General features: G+C 36.7%; 1 protein-coding gene and 1 long non-coding RNA gene across 3 annotated transcripts; one reads left to right on the top strand and one right to left on the bottom strand.

Annotated features, from left to right (window-relative positions):
• Positions 1-1,155: 1,155 nt before the first annotated feature.
• LOC134755246 (uncharacterized) lies at positions 1,156-2,568 on the bottom strand. The gene is made up of 3 exons (XR_010129022.1): positions 2,169-2,568; positions 1,478-1,900; positions 1,156-1,274 (listed from the first exon to the last, which is right to left on the bottom strand). It is a non-coding gene; the product is annotated as an uncharacterized LOC134755246 (long non-coding RNA).
• A 6,837-nt stretch (positions 2,569-9,405) lies between these two features.
• Positions 9,406-23,696, top strand: LOC134753961 (uncharacterized). 2 transcript variants are annotated; one of them, XM_063689996.1, is made up of 7 exons: positions 9,406-9,549; positions 9,643-9,803; positions 12,455-12,547; positions 13,498-13,859; positions 20,248-20,382; positions 20,743-20,991; positions 23,044-23,696. In XM_063689996.1, exons 1-7 carry the CDS (start codon positions 9,526-9,528, stop codon positions 23,172-23,174), a joined length of 1,155 nt encoding a protein of 384 aa, XP_063546066.1. In that variant the 5' UTR covers positions 9,406-9,525; the 3' UTR covers positions 23,175-23,696. The 2 variants fall into 2 exon arrangements, with proteins under 2 accessions (XP_063546066.1, XP_063546065.1); XM_063689995.1 differs by having other exon boundaries at positions 13,444-13,859.
• The last annotated feature ends 423 nt before the right edge of the window (positions 23,697-24,119 follow it).

The following is a 24,119-nucleotide window of genomic DNA, read 5'->3' as shown; positions in this document are numbered from 1 at the left end:
ATTCTTAGCATTATTTAGCCTTGCCATATTATCTAACTTTTTAGATGTTAATATACACTTTTTTAACAATTTTTTGTATTTATTATAGTTCAATTTATTTTCAGTTGTCTTGTCCTTGTAAAACCTATATCTTAGTTGTCGTTTGGTCTTTAAAGCATTTCTCAAACCCTTAGTAATCCATTTAGTACAATGCCGTGTTTTTTTAACTCTGACTTTACAAATAGGAAACGACAAATTAAATAATAACGTATATACATCATAAAAATTGTTAAAAGCAACATTAGCGTCCGGTTCAGAGTACACGTCATTCCATGAGAGACATTAAAAGTGTGACGAAACTTTTCAACGAGTTCGTGGCTAAAGTCTCTTTTCTTGACATATTCATATGGAGAGGGAATATATTTTCCAGGCTTCAGTATTCTAAGGCTTGTTCTTTTGGATGCAAATGATAGAATTCACGTAAGTTTCAGATTAAAATTTTCATAGCGATTGTTTATACGTGTTAGCGGTTTGACAGCTGTCAACCGTTAAGTTTTTTTTTTTACTCGATTGATAGTTTTTACTTGGTTTTTAAAAAAAAATGTATGGAACATGAATAGCTTAATGCATGTATATATTACTGAATAAATAACAAGTATTATAAAAAAAACCCGACACCGATACCTCTCATACTGCACGAAATATAAAAGTTTGAATGTGAGTGTAAATTTCTTCAAAATATATTTCAAAAAATTCTACAAGCTTAACTATTTGACCGATTTCAATTTTTAATATTTCAAATAAAAGCTCATTATATACATTACTTATAAAAAAATACTCAAAAAACATATACTGAACCCTTTTGGCAAAAAACGGCATCTTAAGTTTTTTTTTTCTTACTCAATTGATAGTGGAACATGAATAGTTTAATAAATATATATATAGTACTGAGTATATAAAAGTATTACAAAAAACCCGACACCGATACCTTTCATTCTTAACGAAATATTTAAGTTCAATTATGCACGTTCTTACAAATAAATCCTTTAAAAGAAATCTTCAACCGCAGTAAGTGCACTAATTTTAATATGAAATATGTCATATGAAAAGAAATCACCCAATTTATTTTAATAAATAAAAAAATAATAAATAAAAACTGAATAAAGTTTTTTCCTGGTGCTGAATTACAAAAAAATATAACAAATCTAAAATTGGGCATTATTTTTATTTAAAGTGACTACATTTGTAAACAAAAAACTTAAATGTCCTCTTCGGGTTCACCGGTAGATGTAAAACTGGAAAAGAAAAGTCGTTTTGAAGTACTCGTACCATTCCAATACTACAAAATCACTGATCATACATGAACTGGTTGCTGTAGATTACTGTTGAATTATTTTTGTGCCTAGTTGATAACCATTAAACCTATAATTTTGTGCCAGACCTATAATTAGTGGTCAGCATGCAAAATAACCCTGGATTGAAAATTACATTAACTTACTTTTGATTTGTACAGCCACATTTGCATGATTTACACTGGGCTGTGCATGGCCAGCTGACGCGACGACACCCACCATGCATAGTTTCGCAGCCAGATTTGCAGCCACAATGGTCCAAGAGGCTTAATTGAGACCAAATCGCTGTAACTGCCGACCATTCCGGAGTCCAACTCTCTTTTTCCTCAGTCCATCCCCAAAAAGATGTACATAGTATGGAAACTTCTGCTTTCAGAGCGTTTCCCCATATATGGCCCTCTTGGTAAGCTGCTCGAAGTGCATGTTTATAGAGAGCAGCTGATGTAGGTGGCAGGGTTGGTCTGGATGAACGGCAGATCCTTGCCCTTTGAGCTTTTTCAAAGTTATTATATATGACGGTCCAGGGTTATACTATCATCTCACGCTCAAGCCATCTGTTGATTTACTCTCTAAAACGAAACAGTCGCAAATTAAACAATATTACCTAACTTCCTTCTAACTAACCTAGCTTAAAATTGCTACCAGGGGTCTAAATTTGCCAGCTTTGAGCTACAATATGTAAGCTTTTGCATCTATCATCTATGATGAACTATCATTGTAATTTCGGACGCAATATAGCGTCTGCGGGACTTAAGTGATAGTAAGATTAAATTATTATATTTGAATTTGGCAATAAATAGTACACTTATTTTTTTTAATGATTTATATATTTCTTACCTTGAAATAATTATTGTTTCTGGTTTATTACTACAACGGTTTAAATTTAACCGAGTCTGTGCGAGGACGCATTAAGCATACGTTGCTCGCGCATATGATTAGTTTTAATTTTTAAAACTACTAAATAAAAATATTCTAAGCAAATAAATCGTTAGTTTTATATGAAAACTTTGTTTTTTTTTGCGTTCAATGACTTTAATGATAGCATCGACATTAAAGATTTTGTCTATGTTCTTAGGCCAGGATTAGTAGGAGTACACTCGTAAGTTTTACTTACGTAAGTAGGGACACAGCTATACTACAGAATGAGATATGGATATCGTTATCTCATTCTAGCAAATAGCTTTATCTCTACTTACGTAAGTAAAACTTGCGAGTGTAATCCTGGCCTAAGTTCTTACCAGCCAGACCCAAGTGCAAGAGGCACGTCAACTACTACTACTCTTTGACGTCAACCCTCTGTAGATTTTATAAACATAGACAAATACCAACTGAAATAGATAATAATTTATATCAAAAATAAATAATAATTTACATATAGGTAGTAGTGTGACTACTTTATAAATACAAATCAAAATCTTACTTTTTCTGAACCATGAATCTAGTAGGTCTATGTTCTGAACCCTTTGAGAACGGACAACACATAGAAGCTTTTGGCGGGTCATATCTCAGAATAATGACTAAAGCAAAGAAGCCGGGCAAAAATAAAAGCTTGGTAAAAGATATCGTATTCACAACACGTTATTACTTTTTGTCTATGAGTGAGTGAGACAACAATCCGCAAGTTCTTTCGTTTTTTTCAGTATTGTCATAAGATGAACTGAGGGAAATGTCAAATGGTCCTATGTGGTTCTATAATATAATCCAGCCAAATAAAATATAAGTTCGTTATTTCACAGGTAGGTGTCAACTGTAACAACTTGACATAGTCGTATTATTTTAGTTGAAATATTTCGGGATGTTTCAGCGGTCATCTTGGTTTATTTTAATTATATTCTTGCTATTCCTGAAAGATTGTTGGAAAACGTGTTGAGTTTTTATTTGTAATGGTTTGAATTTCCCTTTGTGATAATGTCTTGTGTGATCGAGGGCTGTAAATCGCATACATGAAGAAAAGAAAATACGCACGAACCGATAACCTTTAATCGGTGAGTTTTGTTCAATTTTGAAGAAATTAATTTATAGGACCTGACCCTAAACATAGAAATCGATATATTGTTTATGTAATTATTACTTGCATTCAAGTCTATATAGATTTTTGCATAAATTTTCGAACTTTTCTGCTAAGTATGAAAGGTTATATTTTTGGCATAGTGATGTATCGACCTCAGATCAATAACCTATCGACATTTACAGCTTTCTTATAGTTTGGCCCAGGACTGTCTCATTTTAATTGATGAGTACAGTCAAGGGCATAAATATATATACATTCCCAAAGTCTCAAAAATATGTGTACGCTCAGACAATAAAATCGTGTTCACATATTTTTAAGCCTGGATCGATATTTTTGCCTTCGACTGTACCTATAGTTTTCTTTGTTCTTACTTACTGACAGATTGTGTTTGCCAGACTATAGTTTAATACTAAAAACCGGTCAAGTGCGGGTCGGACGCGCGCACCAAGGGGACCGTACTTTTTAGTATTTGTTGTTATAGCGGCAACAGAAATACATCATCTGTGAAAATTTCAACTGTCTAGCTATCACGGTTCATGAGATACAGCCTGGTGACAGACAGACGGACAGCGAAGTATTAGTAATAGGGTCCCGTCTTTACCCTTTGGGTACGGAACCCTAATAAAAAAGACATTAATGATCATTGATGAATGTTCCTTTTATTAATATTGTTGGTCACAAAACTCAACTTTTTATTTCAGATTTCCAAAGGACGAGGAATAGGGGATATTACTGCAATGTTCTGCCACCAGAGTGCAGCACTAGCTTTTTTAGTGCACCGTATCGTAACTTATTCATACTGTACCTTTAACAGGTTTTTGACAAGTTTTCAGGGGACCTACCGGAAAACTCGAATCCGAAATTTCGTTATCTAGCTGCCTCTTTATCGCTCGAATACGCAAGAGTGACAGATATGTTAGATAACGAAAGTTCGATTTTCTTGTTTCGCGATAGACCCTCAGATTGTGATAGTGGCGCCACCTACGCCGAGTTTCGCGTAATATTCCCTATTATTAAATAAAAAAAATATATTACACGAACGTTTTTTTTTTCATTTCCTATTTGGTACAGTCAGCTGCAGAGAAAAGGTACCCCACGTCCATACTAATTTACAGAACTTTGTATGCAGGGGGGGGGGTGCCTTTTCTCTGCAGCTGACTGTACATGACTAGAAACTATACTTAGTCTTTTAGCATTAGAAAAAACGGTAAACCATTTCCACGTGTCTTTTTATTGACAAGTTTTTTTATAAATATAGCAATATTTTACTTATGAAAGCAAAAGTATGTAAATGATCGTATATTTGTTGTGACTTATTTTCAGTGTTTTTCGATAAAACGACACGTTAAGATCGCTCGCCTTCTTTCTAATGATAAAAAAACGAGAGGTATAGTTAGACGGTTCTGAGTGGTAGACTGCAAATGAGATAAAAGCTATATTAGGTACATGCATTAATCCTCATATCAGGCGGCTCTTTGATTCCAAGGATTGCATAATTTTTATACTTTTTAATGATTTTTAGAATATGAAAATTATAAAAAGTATAAAAGTTATGCAATCCTTGTATTCCACGCATTTCATTTCATTTCAACGAGCCGCCTGCTACAGATTTCTTGAAATTGCCGCGTTTTTTCAGGTTCAACTTTCATTAGCCAGACTATTATCAATTTTCCAATTTCGTGATTATTCTTTTACACGGCACATAAACTTATGCATAATTTATCGATATAAAAAGTCGACACAGTCACATCCCTAGCAAATTATCAAACTTATGACACCGTACGTAAATGAGAAATAACAAGCATATATGCATCTCTTTTCGGCACATTATCTAATTCGTAAGGAAGTAAAGTACGGGTATACATATTTGCGAAGCATTTTTGCCCGACTTCTATGCTTTAGTCATTATTCTGAGGGTCATATCTCAGAATAATGACTAAAGCATAGAAGTCGGGCAAAATGCTTCGCAAATATGTATACCCGTACTTTACTTCCTTACGAATTAGATAATGTGCCGAAAAGAGATGCATATATGCTTGTTATTTCTCATCTACGTACGGTGTCATAAGTTTGATAATTTGCTAGGGATGTTACTGTGTCGACTTTTTATATCGATAAATTATGCATAAGTTTATGTGCCGTGTAAAAGAATAATCACGAAATTGGCAAATTGATAATAGTCTGGCTAATGAAAGTTGAACATGAAAAAACGCGGCAATTTCAAGAAATCTGTAGCAGGCGGCTCGTTAAAATGAAATGAAATGAAATGCGTGGAATACAAGGATTGCATAACTTTTATACTTTTTATAATTTTCATTTTCTAAAAATCATTAAAAAGTATAAAAATTATGCAATCCTTGGAATCAAAGAGCCGCCTGATATGAGGATTAATGCATGTACCTAATATAGCTTTTAACTCATTTGCAGTCTACCACTCAGAACCGTCTAACTATACCTCTCGTTTTTTTATCATTAGAAAAAGGCGAGCGATCTTAACGTGTCGTTTTATCGAAAAACACTGAAAATAAGTCACAATAAATATAATATACGATCATTTACATACTTTTGCTTTCATAAGTAAAATATTGCTATATTTTTGAAAAAACTTGTCAATAAAAAGACACGTGGAAATGGTTTACCGTTTTTTCTAATGCTAAAAGACTAAGTATAGTTTCTAGTCATGTACCAAATTGGAAATGAAAAAAAAAAAAACGTTCGTGTAATATATTTTTTTATTTAATAATAGGGAATATTACGCGAAACTCGGCGTAGGTGGCGCCACTACCACAATCTGAGGGTCTATCGCGAAACAAGAAAATCAAACTTTCGTTATATAACATCTCTGTCATTCTTGCGTATTCGAGCGATAAAGAGGCAGCTAGATAACGAAATTTCGGATTTGAGTTTTCCGGTAGGTCCTCTGAAAACTTGTCAAAAACCTGTTAAAGGTACAGTATGAATAAGTTACTCTACGGTGCACTAAAAAAGCTAGTGCTGCACTCTGGTGGCAGAACATTGCAGTAATATCCCCTATTCCTCGTCCTTTGGAAATCTGAAATAAAAAGTTGAGTTTTGTGAGATAGGTAAACCAACAATATTAATAAAAGGAACATTTATCAATGATCATTAATGTCTTTTTTATTAGGGTTCCGTACCCAAAGGGTAAAAACGGGACCCTATTACTAATACTTCGCTGTCCGTCTGTCTGTCACCAGGCTGTATCTCATGAACCGTGATAGCTAGACAGTTGAAATTTTCACAGATGATGTATTTCTGTTGCCGCTATAACAACAAATACTAAAAAGTACGGAACCCTTGGTGCGCGCGTCCGACCCGCACTTGACCGGTTTTTAGTATTATACTATAGTCTGGCAAACACAATCTGTCAGTAAGTAAGAACAAAGAAAACTATAGGTACAGTCGAAGGCAAAAATATCGATCCAGACAAATGGCTCAAAAATATGTGAACACGATTTTATTGTCTGAGCGTACACCTATTTTTGAGACTTTGGGAATGCATATATATTTATGCCCTTGTCTGTACTCATCAATTAAAATGAGACAGTCCTGGGCCAAACTATAAGAAAGCTGTAAATGTCGATAGGTTATTGATCTGAGGTCGATACCTTTCATACTTAGCAGAAAAGTTCGAAAATATATGCAAAAATCTATATAGACTTGAATGCAAGTAATAATTACATAAACAACATATCGATTTCAATGTTTAGTGTCAGGTCCTATAAATTAATTTCTTCAAAATTGAACAAAACTCACCGATTAAAGGTTATCGGTTCGTGCGTATTTTCTTTTCTTCCTGTATGCGATTTACAGCCCTCGATCACACAAGACATTATCACAAAGGGAACTTCAAACCATTACAAATAAAAACTCAGCGCTTCCCGAAATATTTCATTTAAAATAATACGACTATGTCAAGTTGTTACAGTTGACACCTACCTGTGAAATAACGAACATATATTTTATTTGGCTGGATTATATTAGAACCACATAGAACCATTTGACATTTTCCTCAGTTCATCTTATGACAATACTGAAAAAAACGAAAGAACTTGCGGATTGTTGTCTCACTCACTCATAGACAAAAATTGATAGCGTGTTGTGAATACGATACCTTTTACCAAGCTTTTATTTTTGCCCGACTTCTATGCTTTAGTAATTATTCTGAGGGTCATATATTTCTAAGGAAGTCAATAGGCCTTTGTCCCCAGCAAGCTCTGTTTTCCATAAGGGTCCTCCACACTCGTGCGCGATTCACGGCGCGAAGCCGCGAACGCGACTCTGGAGTCTAGTTCGTAATCAGCGAAATCGATTCCACACTCGCGTTCGCGGCTTCGCGCCGCTTAGTCTGGACCCTTTCAAAAGTTCGTTTATACTACTAGCGCTCTGGTTGTATAGCATTAACTAAAATTGACAACCCGTTTAGCCTAGCGGGTGTGGACGGTATAGAACAGAATAAGTTTAGTTTAGTAATTATTACATTTATTTATACTAAACCATGGAGACTATATAAAGGAGCCAAATCTCTATGTATGAAAAGTGTTCATCAAAAAACAGTAATTAGGCGGCGCCACCATACACAGAAATACTACCAAAAACAACCTACGTAATTTGGTCGGGTTATTTGTTGGTTCATGTTATACTCATGTCCCACAGCCTAACTAGCGCCACCGGAGATATTAGGAACTATTATTTAAAGCTGAAAGCGGTCACTTTTGCAACAATTCTGCCATAAGAGATTGGCATCCTTTCTATACCATCCATAAAGGAAATAACATAGAGGTACGGTACCAAAGAAATGGTAAGTAGATCTAATAAGGTTTTGTTACCAAAAAGACTATTATTTTCGTAGTCTACACCTAGCGTCAAGTAGTGAAACTCAAACTCTCAGTACTGCTCATGGAGACTATATAAAGGAGCCAAATCTCTATGTATGAAAAGTGTCCATCAAAAAACAGTAATTAGGCAGCGCCACCATACACCGAAATCATGGAGACTATATGAAGGAGCTAAATCTCTATGTATGAAAAGTGTCCATCAAAAAACAGTAATTAGGCGGCGCCACCATACACCGAAATACTACCAAAAACTAGCTACGTAATTTGGTCGGGTTATTTGTTGCCTTATATGGTTCATGTTATACTCATGTCCCAGAGCCTAACTAGCGCCACCGGAGAGATTAGGAACTATTATTTAAAGTTGAAAGCGGTCACTTTTGCAACAATTCTACCATAAGAGATTGGCATCCTTTCTATACCATCCATAACCCAAATACTACCAAAAGCAACCTACGTAATTTGGTCGGGTTATTTGTTGCCTTATATGGTTCATGTTATACTCATGTCCCAGAGCCTAACTAGCGCCACCGGAGAGATTAGGAACTATTATTTAAAGCTGAAAGCGGTCACTGTTGCAACAATTCTGCCATAAGAGATTGGCATCCTTTCTATACCATCCATATACTAAACATAACGTGAGCAGTGTTGCCAACTTGGCATAATTGGTGCCAGATGTGGCATAATTTCACACTCTCTGGCATCGAAAATTTCAATTTAGCATCTGGCATCTTTTTTAGCATAATTTAGTGAATCAAGTGATTATGTCCCTAAGCCAAGTTTGAAACCTACTTGGCAGTGATAGACAATCCATGGCACAACCGTCAAAGGAAATTTTATACATACGAGGAATAAACCGTAACAGACTACCGCACCGCACCGCGACCTTTTTTTCATAAGTACCCTCCACACTCATGCGCGAATCACGGCGCCGTAATTCGCGCATGAATGTAGAGGGCTTTCACGCGTTACCAATTAAATTGTCAATCAGATTGTGCGAGAAATTGTCTCGTCTACATCCACTAATCTTTTTGTGTTATCTATGGTATAGTCAATGTCAATGTCATGTCATATGTCATAATGGCCGGTTTTTTGTTACCTATAATATTTTAGCATCTTTTTTAGTACATTTCAAAATTATTTAGCATATTTCTGGCATAATTTAGACATGTCTGGCATTTTTTCAAATTCCGAGTTGGCAACACTAAACGTGAGTAGTGGTGTGGTGTCAGTTTGTAATGTTTGTATATCGTTTTCTCAAATTAGATTTTAAAATGATTAACTTCTTAGTTAATTAGTATAAAATAGGATTAGCAACAATTATTTATAAATGAGTATAAATCAAGAATTTGGGGTTAGTATACATATATATTAACATTTTTACGAGCTCCAATCTCTCCAATTAAAAATCGACGTTTCTGGCTAATGTTTTATACACGTTTTACAGAATATTAGGAGGCAGATAACACCAACTGCCAGGAGAAGCATTCATTGTCACGATCGGTCCGCCAACGCAGGAGATATGACGCGGTACGGCGATGACAATAGCAGCGACGACGAACGCCAGGAGGGCGCAGATGGGGTTGACGAGGTGGACAACGTTGTGAGGTATACATATCATATACGCATACATATAATTAATAGGTTTCGCATTTTAGAGGGCAAAGAAAGTACTTATATAAATATAACAAAATTATAGCTCAATTTTCGTGTTATGTATTTAATGCATATTTGAAACTTACTCCAAGATGAGAGAGAGAGAAAGAGATTTGAAACTGAGTAGGTACTCACAGTCTAGCGGTCATTAAAAATATGTTTTATTTACTCAAACTGATATTTTGTCATTGTCTTCAAAATAATACTTACAAAATTATATGCACCTTACTTAATTTGGAGCGATCACTCGTATAATATGTATATGGGAAAACATTGATAATTGTGTTTATCAATATAGGAACTCCCTTCCTGTCTTTAAATTATGCTCCCTGGAATCTGACGTCTGATCATTAACCATACAGTAAATAAATTGTGTAAGTGTGACCACTTACACAAACAGCCTTGGTGACAACTTTTAGGGTTCTGTACAGTCTAATTCACAAACATCTTTACAAGCCAATATTCCATAAATATATAAACATGATAAATATATGAACTTGACTATACCAAACAACATACTTAGTCAGGTCATAAGTTCTGTAACAAAGGTTTTGATTTTGACTGATAAAATGTAATACAAAGCCTTCAATAAAAAAAAGTAAGATGATTTGAAAGCTAAGTTTTATACTGATCAAAACTTAATATAATTATAAATTAGTTTCAAATTTAGATCGCGACTTTCTTTATTAAGTACTTGTTTACTTTGGGATTGTGGTTAGATGAAAATATTCGGCTGGATTGTGAAAAATTATACTTCACGAAAGGGAGTAAAAATTAGTGTCACATTAATAAAATATGTACAATAGGGTAGTTGACAATTTTTTATGGATGGTATCAGTCGATCAGGTTTGCTTTGAGGATCAAATGTCTATATGGGACCCATTGCCTTAAAGTAATTTATTTATTTATTTAAGCCTTTATTTTTCCTTAAATAGTTTTACATGATAAAAAAAAGTTTTCTAATATTATTGTTTTCCATTTTTACTATTTTAAGGACCCCTGTCGGGTATAGGCCTCCTCCATATCTTTTCACCTTTCTCGGTCATTTGCCTTGATTAGCCAATTTTCTCCGGCTGTGGCTATAATATCCTTGGACCACCTTGTTATGGGTGTTCCCGCCTTCCTTTTGCCATGGGGTCCTGGCCACTTTGTGACTTTGTTGGTCCATCTGTCATCTGTCAATCTTCCTATGTGGCCGGCCCATCTCCATTTCTGTTTTAGCACAAACTCGAGGGCATCTATGATGTTTGTTTTGGATCGTATGTATGTAATAATGGTCAGTCTGACAATCGCACTTCACTCACGAAACAGTCCTAACAAAATGGCAATACATTGTGATGTCAGCAATCAGCATGTAACAGAAGCCGCTCCGATGTTTGGAAAACAAGGAAATCGCGATTTTGTCAGTGAAATATTGTGTTTATGTATAGTTGCTATACAATATTTTTTTAAATAAAATGTAAGGAATCAAACGGCACCATTATTTTTTTCCATTTTGAATGTTAAAAAAAACTTCTCATTTTCTATCTATTTAACTAGATTTAGTTATAAAATTCAACATGTGTCAACAAGCCTATTGTTTATTTATATGAACCTACTTTATTAGAATGTTATTTTATCACCAGCATTTAGTTCTCCTGGACTTCAGAGTTCAGCTAATTCCCTTCAAACTCAGGGTAATTTTCAGCAACATGCTTATTTTTCACTGCCATCCAACCATAGAGTAACTTATACTAGAGCGGTACTGTCATAGTAAATTTTGTAACCCCAGTAAATTCACTGCCATCTGTCGACACACTTTAAAACTAAAAATAAATATTTATAAAAATACGATAAAATGTATTTAAATATGGATAAATGATTTTTTTATTTGCATTAATTATTTTTATATGATTTTGACCCATGTTCTTTCACTGGTATGCGTTAAAATTATAAATAACAAACAAAACAGTCAACGCCCTCTATACGAGTGTAGGCCAAAACTAGTGGCGCCATCTGATCGAGAATCAAATTTTCGTGATTTTCGAGGCACGTTTTTTCCTTAGACTGTATCCATCTATTACGGAGTTATATCTGTCTTTGATCCAACAGAGTAGGTTTGGTAAAACATGAACAGTTGCAATTTTCGCAGTCCAATACACATGAATTATATATCTAAAGAAAGATAAAAGACCCTGCTTTTGTTTTATGTAAGATACAACCATGTAAAAAAGAAAAATAAACAGGCCGCGTATTTTTTGCATGTTTTTATATAACTTTTTTCTCAATATTACATAGAATTATGCAAAAGTGAGACAGCAAATTACGATAAATTATACTGTAAGTAAATGAACATTAAATAAGCTTTCAACCCATATATATGAATAATAAAGGATCTGTACCTATAACTTTTTATCAGTAAAAATCTTTGTTACACAACTTAAAGACCTGACTCCGTAAAAAAGAACCAATCAATCCTGTTTTTCTGTGAGGATCAAATATCTTTATAGGAACAATGGCCATGGGTGGGTGGTTGGTGTGTTACATTTCTGCTTTGGAAATATAGCTGTGTTTTAAAGAAAATGATATACAAAAATGTTTAATGTGATTTATGTAAATTTCAGCAAATTTTGTCATACTTCGTCCCCAGTTGCCATGAGGAGAAGAAATTCTATGACACCCCCAAATCAACAATACACAGATGATTCTGATGACCAGTAAGTGAATCGATTCTATAGATATCTTTGATTTTCTAGAAGCATTGTACAGCGGATGTCAAATATAAGTTTTTATTGTCTGCTATATTACAAGCAGCAAGACTTTATTTTTGACATCGACTGTACTGTACCTAACTTATTGGGCCTGCATTTTTAACCAATTTTTCAAAAGATTTTTTAATTGAACTGTATTTCTCGTTTGTATGCGTATTTTTCATGTAGCTGTACCTTAAAGTAGTTTTTTTTTAATACCTATATTTCATTTTTACAATAAACTGAAGTAATGGGGTCAAAAATAGAGATGCCACGAATATTCGGTATTCGGCCGAATGTTGCCGAAACCGAATGTCTGTCGCACCTACCTAAAAAAATTATACAATAAAAATAACCAACTTGTTGGCGTAACTGCGCAACGACATCATGTTCCATGGCGCTGACTAGACGCCGACGACGCTGAAAAGACGCTAGAGTGAGGTGGCCCTTAGTTTGCACTAAATTGTCAGTGCATAGGTAGGTGCCTATATATTACTTGGCAAGAAAACGTAGCATGGACTGACCCTAAAATACTCAAAATGACCCAGTTACCCCAATGCATCTTATTTATATAGGTACCATACCAACGTATGTATCATATACAATAGTAGTGTAATTTGTAATATCTACTTCGTTTAGTGTTTTCATTACTATATTCTAACTACTATAACGAAACGTTCATCAATAGCTCATGACTCATCACTCTGCCTAACTCCATAACTTTACTCATTTTAGTTACAATTAATCAAATTAGTATTAAACATTATTTTTGCTTTTTTAAATTTATTTCTGCTTCTGTTTCCGTAAACAATAACAGTACAAAGTCAATAAGTTGTGAGCGGTTAATGTCTGTTTCGTTACAGCGGTGTCCTAGCCAAGTCCTTACCCGCCACACTCCCGTCACGTTCATATTACAGTGACGACTTTGATAGTTGGCGGTCGCAGAGCAAAACACATCTTAACAAGTCCGACTCAGTATCGCCCCGGCTTCGCGGCAATAGAAGCGGTGACAGTCGAAACACCAGCTTTGCCAGCATATCTCCAAACGTTTCCCACAGAATAAACCAGTCAAGCAGAGAACGAGAACAAAAAACCCCAGGAAACATACCCAAATACTTAGTCGGTCTGCTGACCGTGTTATGCGCTACGTATTATTATGATTTCTTCAGCTCGTCAGACCAGCAGGCTAGATATGATGAGATGAAATTTCGCAGTGATTTGAATGAATTGGGAGTGAAATACAAAGTAACTGACGACTCGATACTACAGTTACAAGCAGGTAACTACATTGTTGTACTAACCTTAGCTGTTTAGCGCTTATTTACGCTGTATTTACTTACTTCTCTATGTACCTATAAGTTTGGCCAGTCCCGACATTTGTAACACTTTTACCACAAGCTTTTATTTAACTTGCCCTGTTAGTACTTATGTGTTTGTTAGCTTTTATGGTCCTTGGTGTGGGTCAAATCTCGGAAGCTAAAGGCCATGCCAGGATAAGCTAAGTGAATCTGGCCCCAGCGAGTTTTGGCTTGTAATTTTTTTTTGATGATGTGGCTTTCTATTAGTTACAAGTATGCAAAATTTAAAACCCCATAACTTTATAGTTTTGTCATTACTATACGCACAACGCACAACATACGCGACGCACGTCAAAATCGGAGAAAGATCATATTCCGTTTTTAGGGTTCCGTACCCAAAGGGTACAAACGGGACCCTATTACTAAGACTCCGCTGTCCGTCTGTCTGTCTGTCACCAGGCTGTATCTCATTAACCGTGATAGCTAAACAGTTGAAATTTTCACAGATGATGTATTTTTGTTGCCGCTATAACAACAAATATTAAAAAGTACGGAACCCTCGGTGCGCGAATCCGACTCGCACTTGGCCGGTTTTTTTTTACAAAAAACTATAAAGTTTTGGGGTCTAAAATTTTGCATACTTGTTACTATTAGAAAGCCACATCAACAGAAAAAATACAAGCCAAAACTCGCTGGGGAGCTGGGGGCAGATTCACTATGGGTCGGTTGCACCAAACTGTTTGTCATCGTTAGAGTTCGCTAAATTTTTAGTGTTCCGCGCAAAACCCTAGTTTTGACAAACGGAACACTTATATTGTATGGAAAGTTTCATAGTAAACCGCCGCGGCGCCACAGAATAACTAATGCGGCGCGCCGGGTGACGTTGATCAGTCTGGCAACAGAGGATGGTGCAACTGGCACTTAGCTTATCCTGGCATGGCCATTGACCCGATTTCCGATTGAGCTGAAAATTTGCATACATATGTAAGTCGGGTGACAATGCAATATTATGGTACCATCAAGCTGATCTGATGATGAAGACAGGAGGTGGCCATAGGAACTCTGTGATGAAACAACGCAATCTAATTGTGGTTAGGGTTTTTCTGGGGGCACGGGAGTGCCCCCGCCAAGTCGAGCAAAACAAAGAGGTACGGCCGTACCATCCTTTTCTCGAAGCCACTCAGGCCATTTTCAACGTACTGTAATTTTGTGATAGCTAAAGCTAGAGCCCTGAATTTTCAGTGACGTATAGAGCATAACATGATTTTGATTTAGATACATTCTCAATAACATGTAATTTGAACATGTAGTTTAAGAAGTTTTGCATGTCAAAATTCCTTAGTTTTGTCACAGACACACTGACGATCATCATAATTCTAAGGTATTTCTAGCAGACCTACAAGCTCCAAATTTGAAACGTAATTAGTTTTCAGCGTATTAAAAACTTAAAAATACTGCAATATCAATCACGTTTTAAAGATTTATTAACTGCACAAGTAAGTTTGTAATCCTATATAAATATACGTGATAACAAAGTTACGTTTGCAGTTCGTACAATTAGTAGGATAAGGATAGGTACGCTACGTTGTACGATGTGAGTATGAATGAAGATGTGTATAATTATGATATGTGTAGACATCGTATGGGTATGGTTTGGGTATGAGTGCACGAAAAGAAGGACTGCCTACAAAAAGAGATGAGATCCCATCAAAAATATTACATGTAAAAAGATGCAAGTCTCAGTGCCAGGGGATGTTAAAACCGTAACAATATTAGATACCTTTATTTTTTTTAATACATTATAATGACTTGGCAATCGCACACAATGCTTTACTTGTACTCGTATGTGTATTGCTCAAACTGCATACCTATCATTACGGCTAGCGCTCAATTAGGATTATTTTAAGTAGTTGACGAATTATCCTTATCACTAGACTTAATAGATTAAGATTATATATATAGATTATATTAAGATTTTTTTTTTTTTTTATACCACGTCGGTGGCAATCAAGCATACGGCCCGCCTGATGGTAAGCAGTTACCGTAGCCTATGAACGCCTGCAACACCAGAGATATTACACGCGCGTTGCCGACCCTTTAAAAACCTGTACACTCCTTTTTTGAAGAACCCCATACTGTAGCCCCTCGGGAAAACCTCGGCAGGGAGCTCATTCCACAGCCGAAGCGTACGCGGGAGGAAATTCCTCTTAAACCGCACAGTACGCGACCATTTAGGTGCTAGGGTGTGAGGATGAACACCCTGCCGATGGCGAGCGGTGCGGTGATAGAAAGCGGCCGTTGGCATCATGTCAAACAATTCTTCAGAGCACAGCCCATTGTACAAGCGGTAGAACACACACAAGGAGGCGAAGTCTCTCCTTAGACTTAAAGGTTCGATACCGCTTGTGAGTTTGGGATCGTCGACGATTCGTACAGCGCGCCTTTGGACTGAGTCGAAGGGTCCAAGCTGGCATCCAGGTGCTCCTGCCCAAAGGTGACAGCAGTACTCCATATGGGGTCTGACTTGCGATTAAAATAAGATTAATTACATTAATTAAGATTAGATATAGATTAACATTATAATAGATTAACTTATAGCTTTAAGATAACATTTGCATGCTTAACCAGCAAAATATGTCACTGTACGGGAAAACCTTTACAATAGGGTATTTGACAACATTAAAAATATATACCGAATTGCTGTCATCCTGAAAGATAATAAACTAATAAAGTATATTTCACTATATTTGAATGTAAATTATGTTTAGTTTTTGGAAAATAAACGAAAGAAAATTTAATATCTTTTGAAATTTCATCAGGGACGTGAACGCTCTGTGATTGGTCAACGCTCGGATGACGTCACACGCGGGTAAACATTCTTGATTGCCTTGAGTGTTTTAACTGTTTTATTTGTATTTAGTTAATTTTAGTTATTGTTCCACAGTTTTCTGATATATTCCGATTAATCCGTATATCTAGTAGCACAATATTCATAAGAATCTCAAAATGGAGCCGAAATATGTGAAAGCTGATAGCGGCAACCTTTTTTTTTGTTTTTTTTTTTTAGGGGGGGAAAAATGCAATTACGCATACCACTCGGGCGTGTGGGACTCCTTGTTTTGGGCTCATGGGACCCCAAGTCTACCCACTAAACAACCACCCCGTCTGTCGCCTCGGTGCTGTAAGGCGGGGCCACGGGAACACCAAGTGCACACTACCGTGACCTCGCAGCGGCCGGCTGCTAAGCCCCATCTCCGGGAAATTGATTTCCCAACCGGCATTTGGGGCGTGCCTACATTTTTTTTTTTGACACACCCTTCGCCTCGAGGACCTAGTTTTAGTTAGATGGCTGTCGTCCCCGTGACTGCCACCCCTAGGCCCTCGTTAAGGCGGCAGGCGGCGGTCATGGGCGACCCGCCTCCGCCCTGCTCTTTTGCGCCGCAGCGGGTGAGCTTCCGCAGCCTTTTCTCGCGCGCGCTCCGCTGCTTCTTTTTGGGTCATGATCACCTCGCAGAAGGTGGTCATAGCTTTCCAGCATCGTTTATTTTCTGTCATTGCCTTTACGACGGTCGGCAATGACAGATCAGGCCCGATCATCGCAACCAAGTTATTGCGCGGCGCCACCCAACTTGGGCATTCCGCCAGCGTGTGCTGCGCTGTGTCTTCTGCACTGTTGCAGTGGTGACACGCTGGCGTTGGCTCCCGTTTGGCCTTCTCGCACAAGTATTTGCCAAAACACCCATGGCCCGAGAGTACTTGTGCGAGGTGGAAAGACACCACACCGTGTTGTCTACCGATCCATTCTTCGAGGACAGGCTGAATCGCGCCGACTGTCCAGTGACCGGATGGATTCTCAAGCCTCTCACCCCAGTTTCGGAGAACGGTGACCTGAGCATTTGTCCGCCAGCGTTTCACTTCCTCAAGCATAGGCTCCGTCTCTCTTGCTCGTGATTCCGCAATCCGTCTATACATTTCCGCCAGGGCTTTTGCCTCAAGATCCCAGGGCGGGGTGCCGGCCAAGGCGCATGCTGCATCACTAGAGATGGTGCGATACCCTCTAATGGCCCTTATCGCCATGATCCTTTGGGGTCTTCGTAGAAGGGTTTGATTTTCGGCGCTAAGGGCATCTACCCAGATGGGTGCACCGTACAGGGCCATCGACCTCACTACCATCGTGTATAGACGGCGGCATCCTACATTCGGCCCTCCCACGTTTGGTAGGAGTCGGCTAAGCGCACCGGCTGCTCAATATTCATAAGAATCTCAAAATGGAGCCGAAATATGTGAAAGCTGATAGCGGCAACCTACCAGACATAGACGCATCAATTGCACTTTTCTTTAAAGATAATCCGGATTACTATGCTGCGGAACTTAGAAATGTAAAAACATGAGTATACGTAGAAATTGTTTATTTACGAACATTTCGATTTCGATGATACGAATACGACGACGATATATATATATAGAATACGTTGACGAGAATAGTATCTCCATACTGCACTTTAGTTTGAAAGAAAAAGTATGCTACTAACTACCTACTAATGCTGAAAGAGCTATGTTATGAGGTTATGTAGTAATACATTAAATACCTAGATCTTGTTTCGTTAAATACAACAAAATCCGCTGCTTTAACTACCATATTTATTTACAGTTAAATATTACTTACATCGAAGTGGTCTTCACACATAAAAACATTTGTATGTGCTAAAATGCTCTTTGGGTCTCTTCGCGCTAGTTTTAACCACATTTTTCTTTTTTTGGGATTCGTTGGAACGGAAACAAACAATTTATCTGGATTTTTTTATAGTCGTACTTGAACATTGCGGCACTATACACCATTTATATACCATTTTACAGTGAAATAATCAATTCAATGCACATAAACCATAAGATTTACTAAGGTCATTGACTGAGTTTACTCGCGTGTGACGTCACACGTGTCACGTGATTAGCCCCTTTGCAAAAACAGCGTTTAAGGCGCGTTCAAAATAAATAAACTTTAACATTGTTTTTTTATATTTAATACAGGAAATTTCACGGAAATATCAATGTAGTGTAATTATTAAGTCATAAACAATCAATTAAAACCATTTTCAAAAATTAGTCAAATAGCCTATATCACCTTGTTGTACCATATTTTATGCAAATAAAAGAATTATTATTTTATTTTATAATTATCCTTATGTCAATATGTAGCCGTGCGATTGCCAAGTCATTATATGTATTAAAAAAATAAAGGTATCTAATATTGTTACGGTTTTAAGAGGCCGGTGTCGATTTTAGTCGCAAAAATGTAAAATTGATAGATTTAGTCGGTGAAATTGTACACCTTTTGTAACCTAATTGAAATAACAAGTACTGTTTTCTATTAGCACGTCTTCTTATCTTACCTTTTATCAGATCAATTTTTTGAAAACAGACACTAAATTAGTAATGTGGGCTTTTCTGATGGACGTTTAGGTAAACGCGCTTAAAGCACTGATTTTATCGCTCTTATTTGTAAATTTCGTAAAGTTTGGACGGCTAAACATGATAATTTTGTATTACACATATCCTGTACTTGACGTTTATCAGACTACATTTTTATAATTATGACTTTGAAGTAGTGTAAATGAAAGTTAGACGAAATCAATTTTCTCCAGAAATTACTTCAAAACAAGTGACAATTTCTCTGAAAATCGACTTAATTTCAACATAATTTTGATACTTAAACAATCTAAAACATTTGCTGAAACTATTCTTATACATCAATTTGTATAATTTACCACCATAAATTTTTGATGAATTTTTAAAAACTACCCCTTCTTTTTATATATTACCGGTGACGCACGCTCGCAACCTGATTATTAAAAGGCAAGACGAGAAGACGTGCTAATAGAAACCAATACTTGTTATTTGATATTACGTAACAAAACGTGTATAATATCAACGACTAAATCTATCAATTTTAAATTTTTGCTCCAAAATCGACTACGGCCCCTTAACATCCCCTGGCACTGACTAAAATAACCGACTTGGTTTCACATTACATCTCAAAACTTTTTTTTAGTAGAAGAGCTGCGTTGCGAGACTTGCATCTTTTTACATGTAATGTTTTTTGATGGGATAGAATTGTCTCGATGTGTTGAATTAGTTGACTGTGGCAAGAAAAGTACATTCAGCGATAAAAGCTTGTACCAAAAATGTATTTTTTTAGTACCTTGAGAATACACAGTAAAAGAAAAGAAAGGGCCTTGAAGATGCGACTTTGGCCACGGCTAGATTAGTTTACGCTACGCCACTGTTTAAAAACGGCACATTTGAGTATTGCTTAACTCTTTTTCTTTTTACCCTTGCGCGGTGGCATACTAAATGAATATTTTTTTTTAGGAATATCAACGATATTTGAGAGAGAAGATACTAGCTGTTTTATATTTCTTTATAACAGCCAAAAAAATGATTACGATCCTAGCAAGTTTGATGGGTTCGTTGACAATGTGGTTTCACATACGGCCAAATTTTTACGTAAGTATCTATCTTACAGCTTAGATACATAATAATAATTAACATTAAGGGATCAGATCACCATCACTGGTACTTACAAGCTGTGTTAGCACGTTTATCAATGGGGAACTAAATAATTTTCCAACTAAAGAGGCCTTTTAGTTTTGTCGGGTTACTCAAACTGCGCGAAAAACTCTCTCAATATTAGGTAGAGCAACACGACAACATTAGGTAACTACCTAGTTACTTACTGTTACCGTGTTACTTCACAAAAATTACTTAACATAGTGTTGGTCCACAGTTGCTTCTCAAAAGTTAACTGCGGTATGGATGCACCTAAATAAATGGGTATTCAAGCAAAGTTGCATTCTTTTTTTTTAGGTAACGACACGATCCCATCCAAGCACCGAGTCGTAGACGGCGCGGACTTAAACATGGGCAGTCACACTCAACTGGTGCGCGCGTATCAGGACGACATAACGACGGCGGGGGTGCTCCTCGTCAAGGACGTCGCCCTCGTGCCGTCGCCGCTCGCCATGGCGTTCCACTACTACTGCGACGAGTACCAGCCACTCGTCAGGAAGAGCGCCATATTCTTCACTTTGAACACCGCCAAATGCCACAATTCAGGTAACGTGTGTGTTTAGCTTAGTTGGTTCACACAATTTTTGCGCGTACCAGAACGACATAGCGACGGTGGGGGTAATCGTACTAGCCGCTTCTCGAGAGAATTATACAGAATGTAACAAAAATAGTGAGGACGGGAACCCATTTAAGAGCATATTCGGTGTCGCGTTCTGATTAGGAAAACGTAGAAGAAAAAATATTTTTGACGCAAAAAAAAACTATTTTGTTTTATTGGGCAGTTCGTTCAAGTCGGCCAACCCATTTCCCAACGCCCAAATGTTTTCTTCTTTTTCCTAATCAGAACACGATACAGAATATGCCGTTAAACGGATTCCCACTATCTTTGTTACACCGAGGGCTGTATTGTTCAATTCTTAAGATTCAAAATTTCAAGGTACCTAATATTGTCTTCGGTTACCGCGATAGTTACTCATGAAATAAAACTATGAAAACGGATTATATCGCGTATATTGAATTTATAATACATCCCATTGCCGCATTATTGTATTGTTGCCGGTCCCATATTGGGATACCCTCCTACAATTTAGGAGGGAATTAAATCTTCTCGGGTCCGTGGTGTAGGGTTGGAGCCGGCGTAGTTTTTATCGCGTATATATATATATATATATATGTCGTGGAAGATTGGGGCGGGTGGTCTATATGGCGGTGGCGGTAGTGGGCGCAGTACATCGATGTATGCCTACACAGCTAAATAGTATACTACCACTGCTACCAGTGTATGAAATAAACTAACGGACTCATCAACCTAGTGCCTACTATACTTTCGTACTAAATAATAAAAATAACTAGTCACGCTTGCAATGAAAGACAATTTAATTTGAAATAACAAAATCACTTGTAACGTTCAAATCTTTATTCAAGTAGGTAGGCATATTACAATGCGATTATGAACGTCAAACAAAGCTATTCCGGTTCCAACCGTACACCTCTTGACCCGAGAAGATTTAACCCTATATGGGACCGGCAACAAACTCGGCGGGACATATCTTTTCAAAAAAACACTTATTTTTTAATTTTACAATAGTAAACCTCTAATGACTCATAAGAAATCAAATTAACACTTGGAATAAAACACTTAGCTAAATGATTAAATAATGTTGGAATCTATAAGCTTTCAAAATAATCCTTCAGGTATAAGCCTTCAGGAACGTAGTGAGTTTAGGCACGAGGTTGGTTAATGTCCGATATCTAGCACGGTCCGATCGAGAATCCTCGAATGAATACCGCCGAGCGGCGGAGCCTAATCGCTCCCACCAAAATGAATGTAGGCCAACTTGCTTGACCAGTTACCAACAAAACTGCCAACTCGTACCTAACTTCACGCAAGCTAAACCACTTGACGTTCCGAAGCCTGTACCTAATCTTATTTCAACAAGAATGCCAATAGATGGCGTTACTCTCTACATAACTCGATAAATTACATTATCAACTAAGTAATACATAGCAAAACTTTGCTAATCGATTGTATACAGGCGTCTAAAACTGAAATGTAACGCTGCAATGTGTCCTTCTGGAGTCTCGCTCCGACATATATATAAATCTTTACTTGAAAATAATTGTAGTGTATAACTAGCCTTATGAACCGATTTTGCATGTACAACCAGCCTTAAAGTTTATAGTCTATGATTGTTTATTATTTTTAGTATGTGGGTATTTTTGCACTTTGTAATTTTTCCTCAGTCACCCGTTGACCACGAACGCTGTAAAGGGTTCGAAACGTCGGGATGTATTATAAATTCAATATACGCGATATAATCCGTTTTCATAGTTTTATTTCAAGGTACCTACTTAAGTATTTATTTATTTATTGGTTTCAAAAATGAATAATATAATATATATATAAAAAATTAAAAATAGCCTTGCACATATATTGTGTTTATAATAATTAAGTAAGTACATACGTACTATCCCTCAAAATACGACCTTGACGCTCAGATTTTTACGGCGGGCACACCTCTAAAACATAGTATTAGCTTTTACCTGTCTCTAAAACTTTAACCTGTATCTTCTCATATGTTGAAAATACTGTTCCAGGCGAGAAATCATCTCATGCATCCGCGGAAAGATGCCTAAAGGAAAAATGGAATACCGTCCCTAAAGACAACATCGGGCCCCTTCTGACCAGGGTAGCGAACGTCGTGGTCGACGTCACCGAAGGCGTGTAAATTTCGTATAAGAATTACCGCTTAATCTGAGCAGTATAAAAGCCTGAGCTATATTTTATCAGAATCAAAATTGTTGGTATTTTTAACCTTATTTAAAGGCACAATGATCAAACATTTGCAAAAAAGGGTGCAGATGGTTTAGTATTTTAGATGGCAATGAAAGGTCGTTTTGACTGAATAACCACAAGCACATAATTATGGGTTACTCCCACTAGTTACCACCAATTTGTTACCAGTGGTATTTTTGTTAGCATTTAACATTTAAATATTTTGGTGGTGACAACTGGGAATAAAAATTTCCACACACTACTGGGATGTTTTTTTCTCAGTTGTTACCACATAGTGAGAAAAAAAATCCCAGTTGTTACCACGGTAACAACTTGGTGGTAACTAGTGGGAATAACACATAAATTTATATGAAATGTATTTTGATAATTATTGTTTATTATTGTATACATGTACAGTACAGTGATGCATCAGAATACATGGTGTTAAATATAATCTTAGGAATAGTACACGCTACCCTGTACAAAATACATAAAAATACTGTGTGGAAAATACATAATAATGAGACTGACTTTTGTAAGAAAGAAAGACATTTATTATAAAAACCTTCTACAAACAGCGCCACTTCAGTTACAAAAAAGAACTTACTCACTAAACACTTAAAGCTAGGTACAATGGTAGTTATAGAAAAAGGAGTAAGGTAAGGGTTAAGGAATAACAACAAATTTTGGCGCCGCTATAGTGGCTACAAAAGGACGCCACTCAGCATATGCTCTGGTATAAATAAATACCACAGCGCTGGTTTTCTGTGGCACCCTGGGCCGGAGGGTAGCTTAGAACTATTTGGGATAAATATAAAAATACAAATAATATAAATACTTACTATAAAGATACATATAGGTTATAGATTCATGTTGGGTAAAATGTTATGATGGTAAG

The sequence above is a fragment of the Cydia strobilella genome, chromosome Z (assembly GCF_947568885.1).
Source record: "Cydia strobilella chromosome Z, ilCydStro3.1, whole genome shotgun sequence".
NCBI lineage: Eukaryota > Metazoa > Arthropoda > Insecta > Lepidoptera > Tortricidae > Cydia > Cydia strobilella.
Note: the sequence above shows the minus strand (reverse complement) of the source record. Positions and strands in the feature narration are given on the sequence as shown.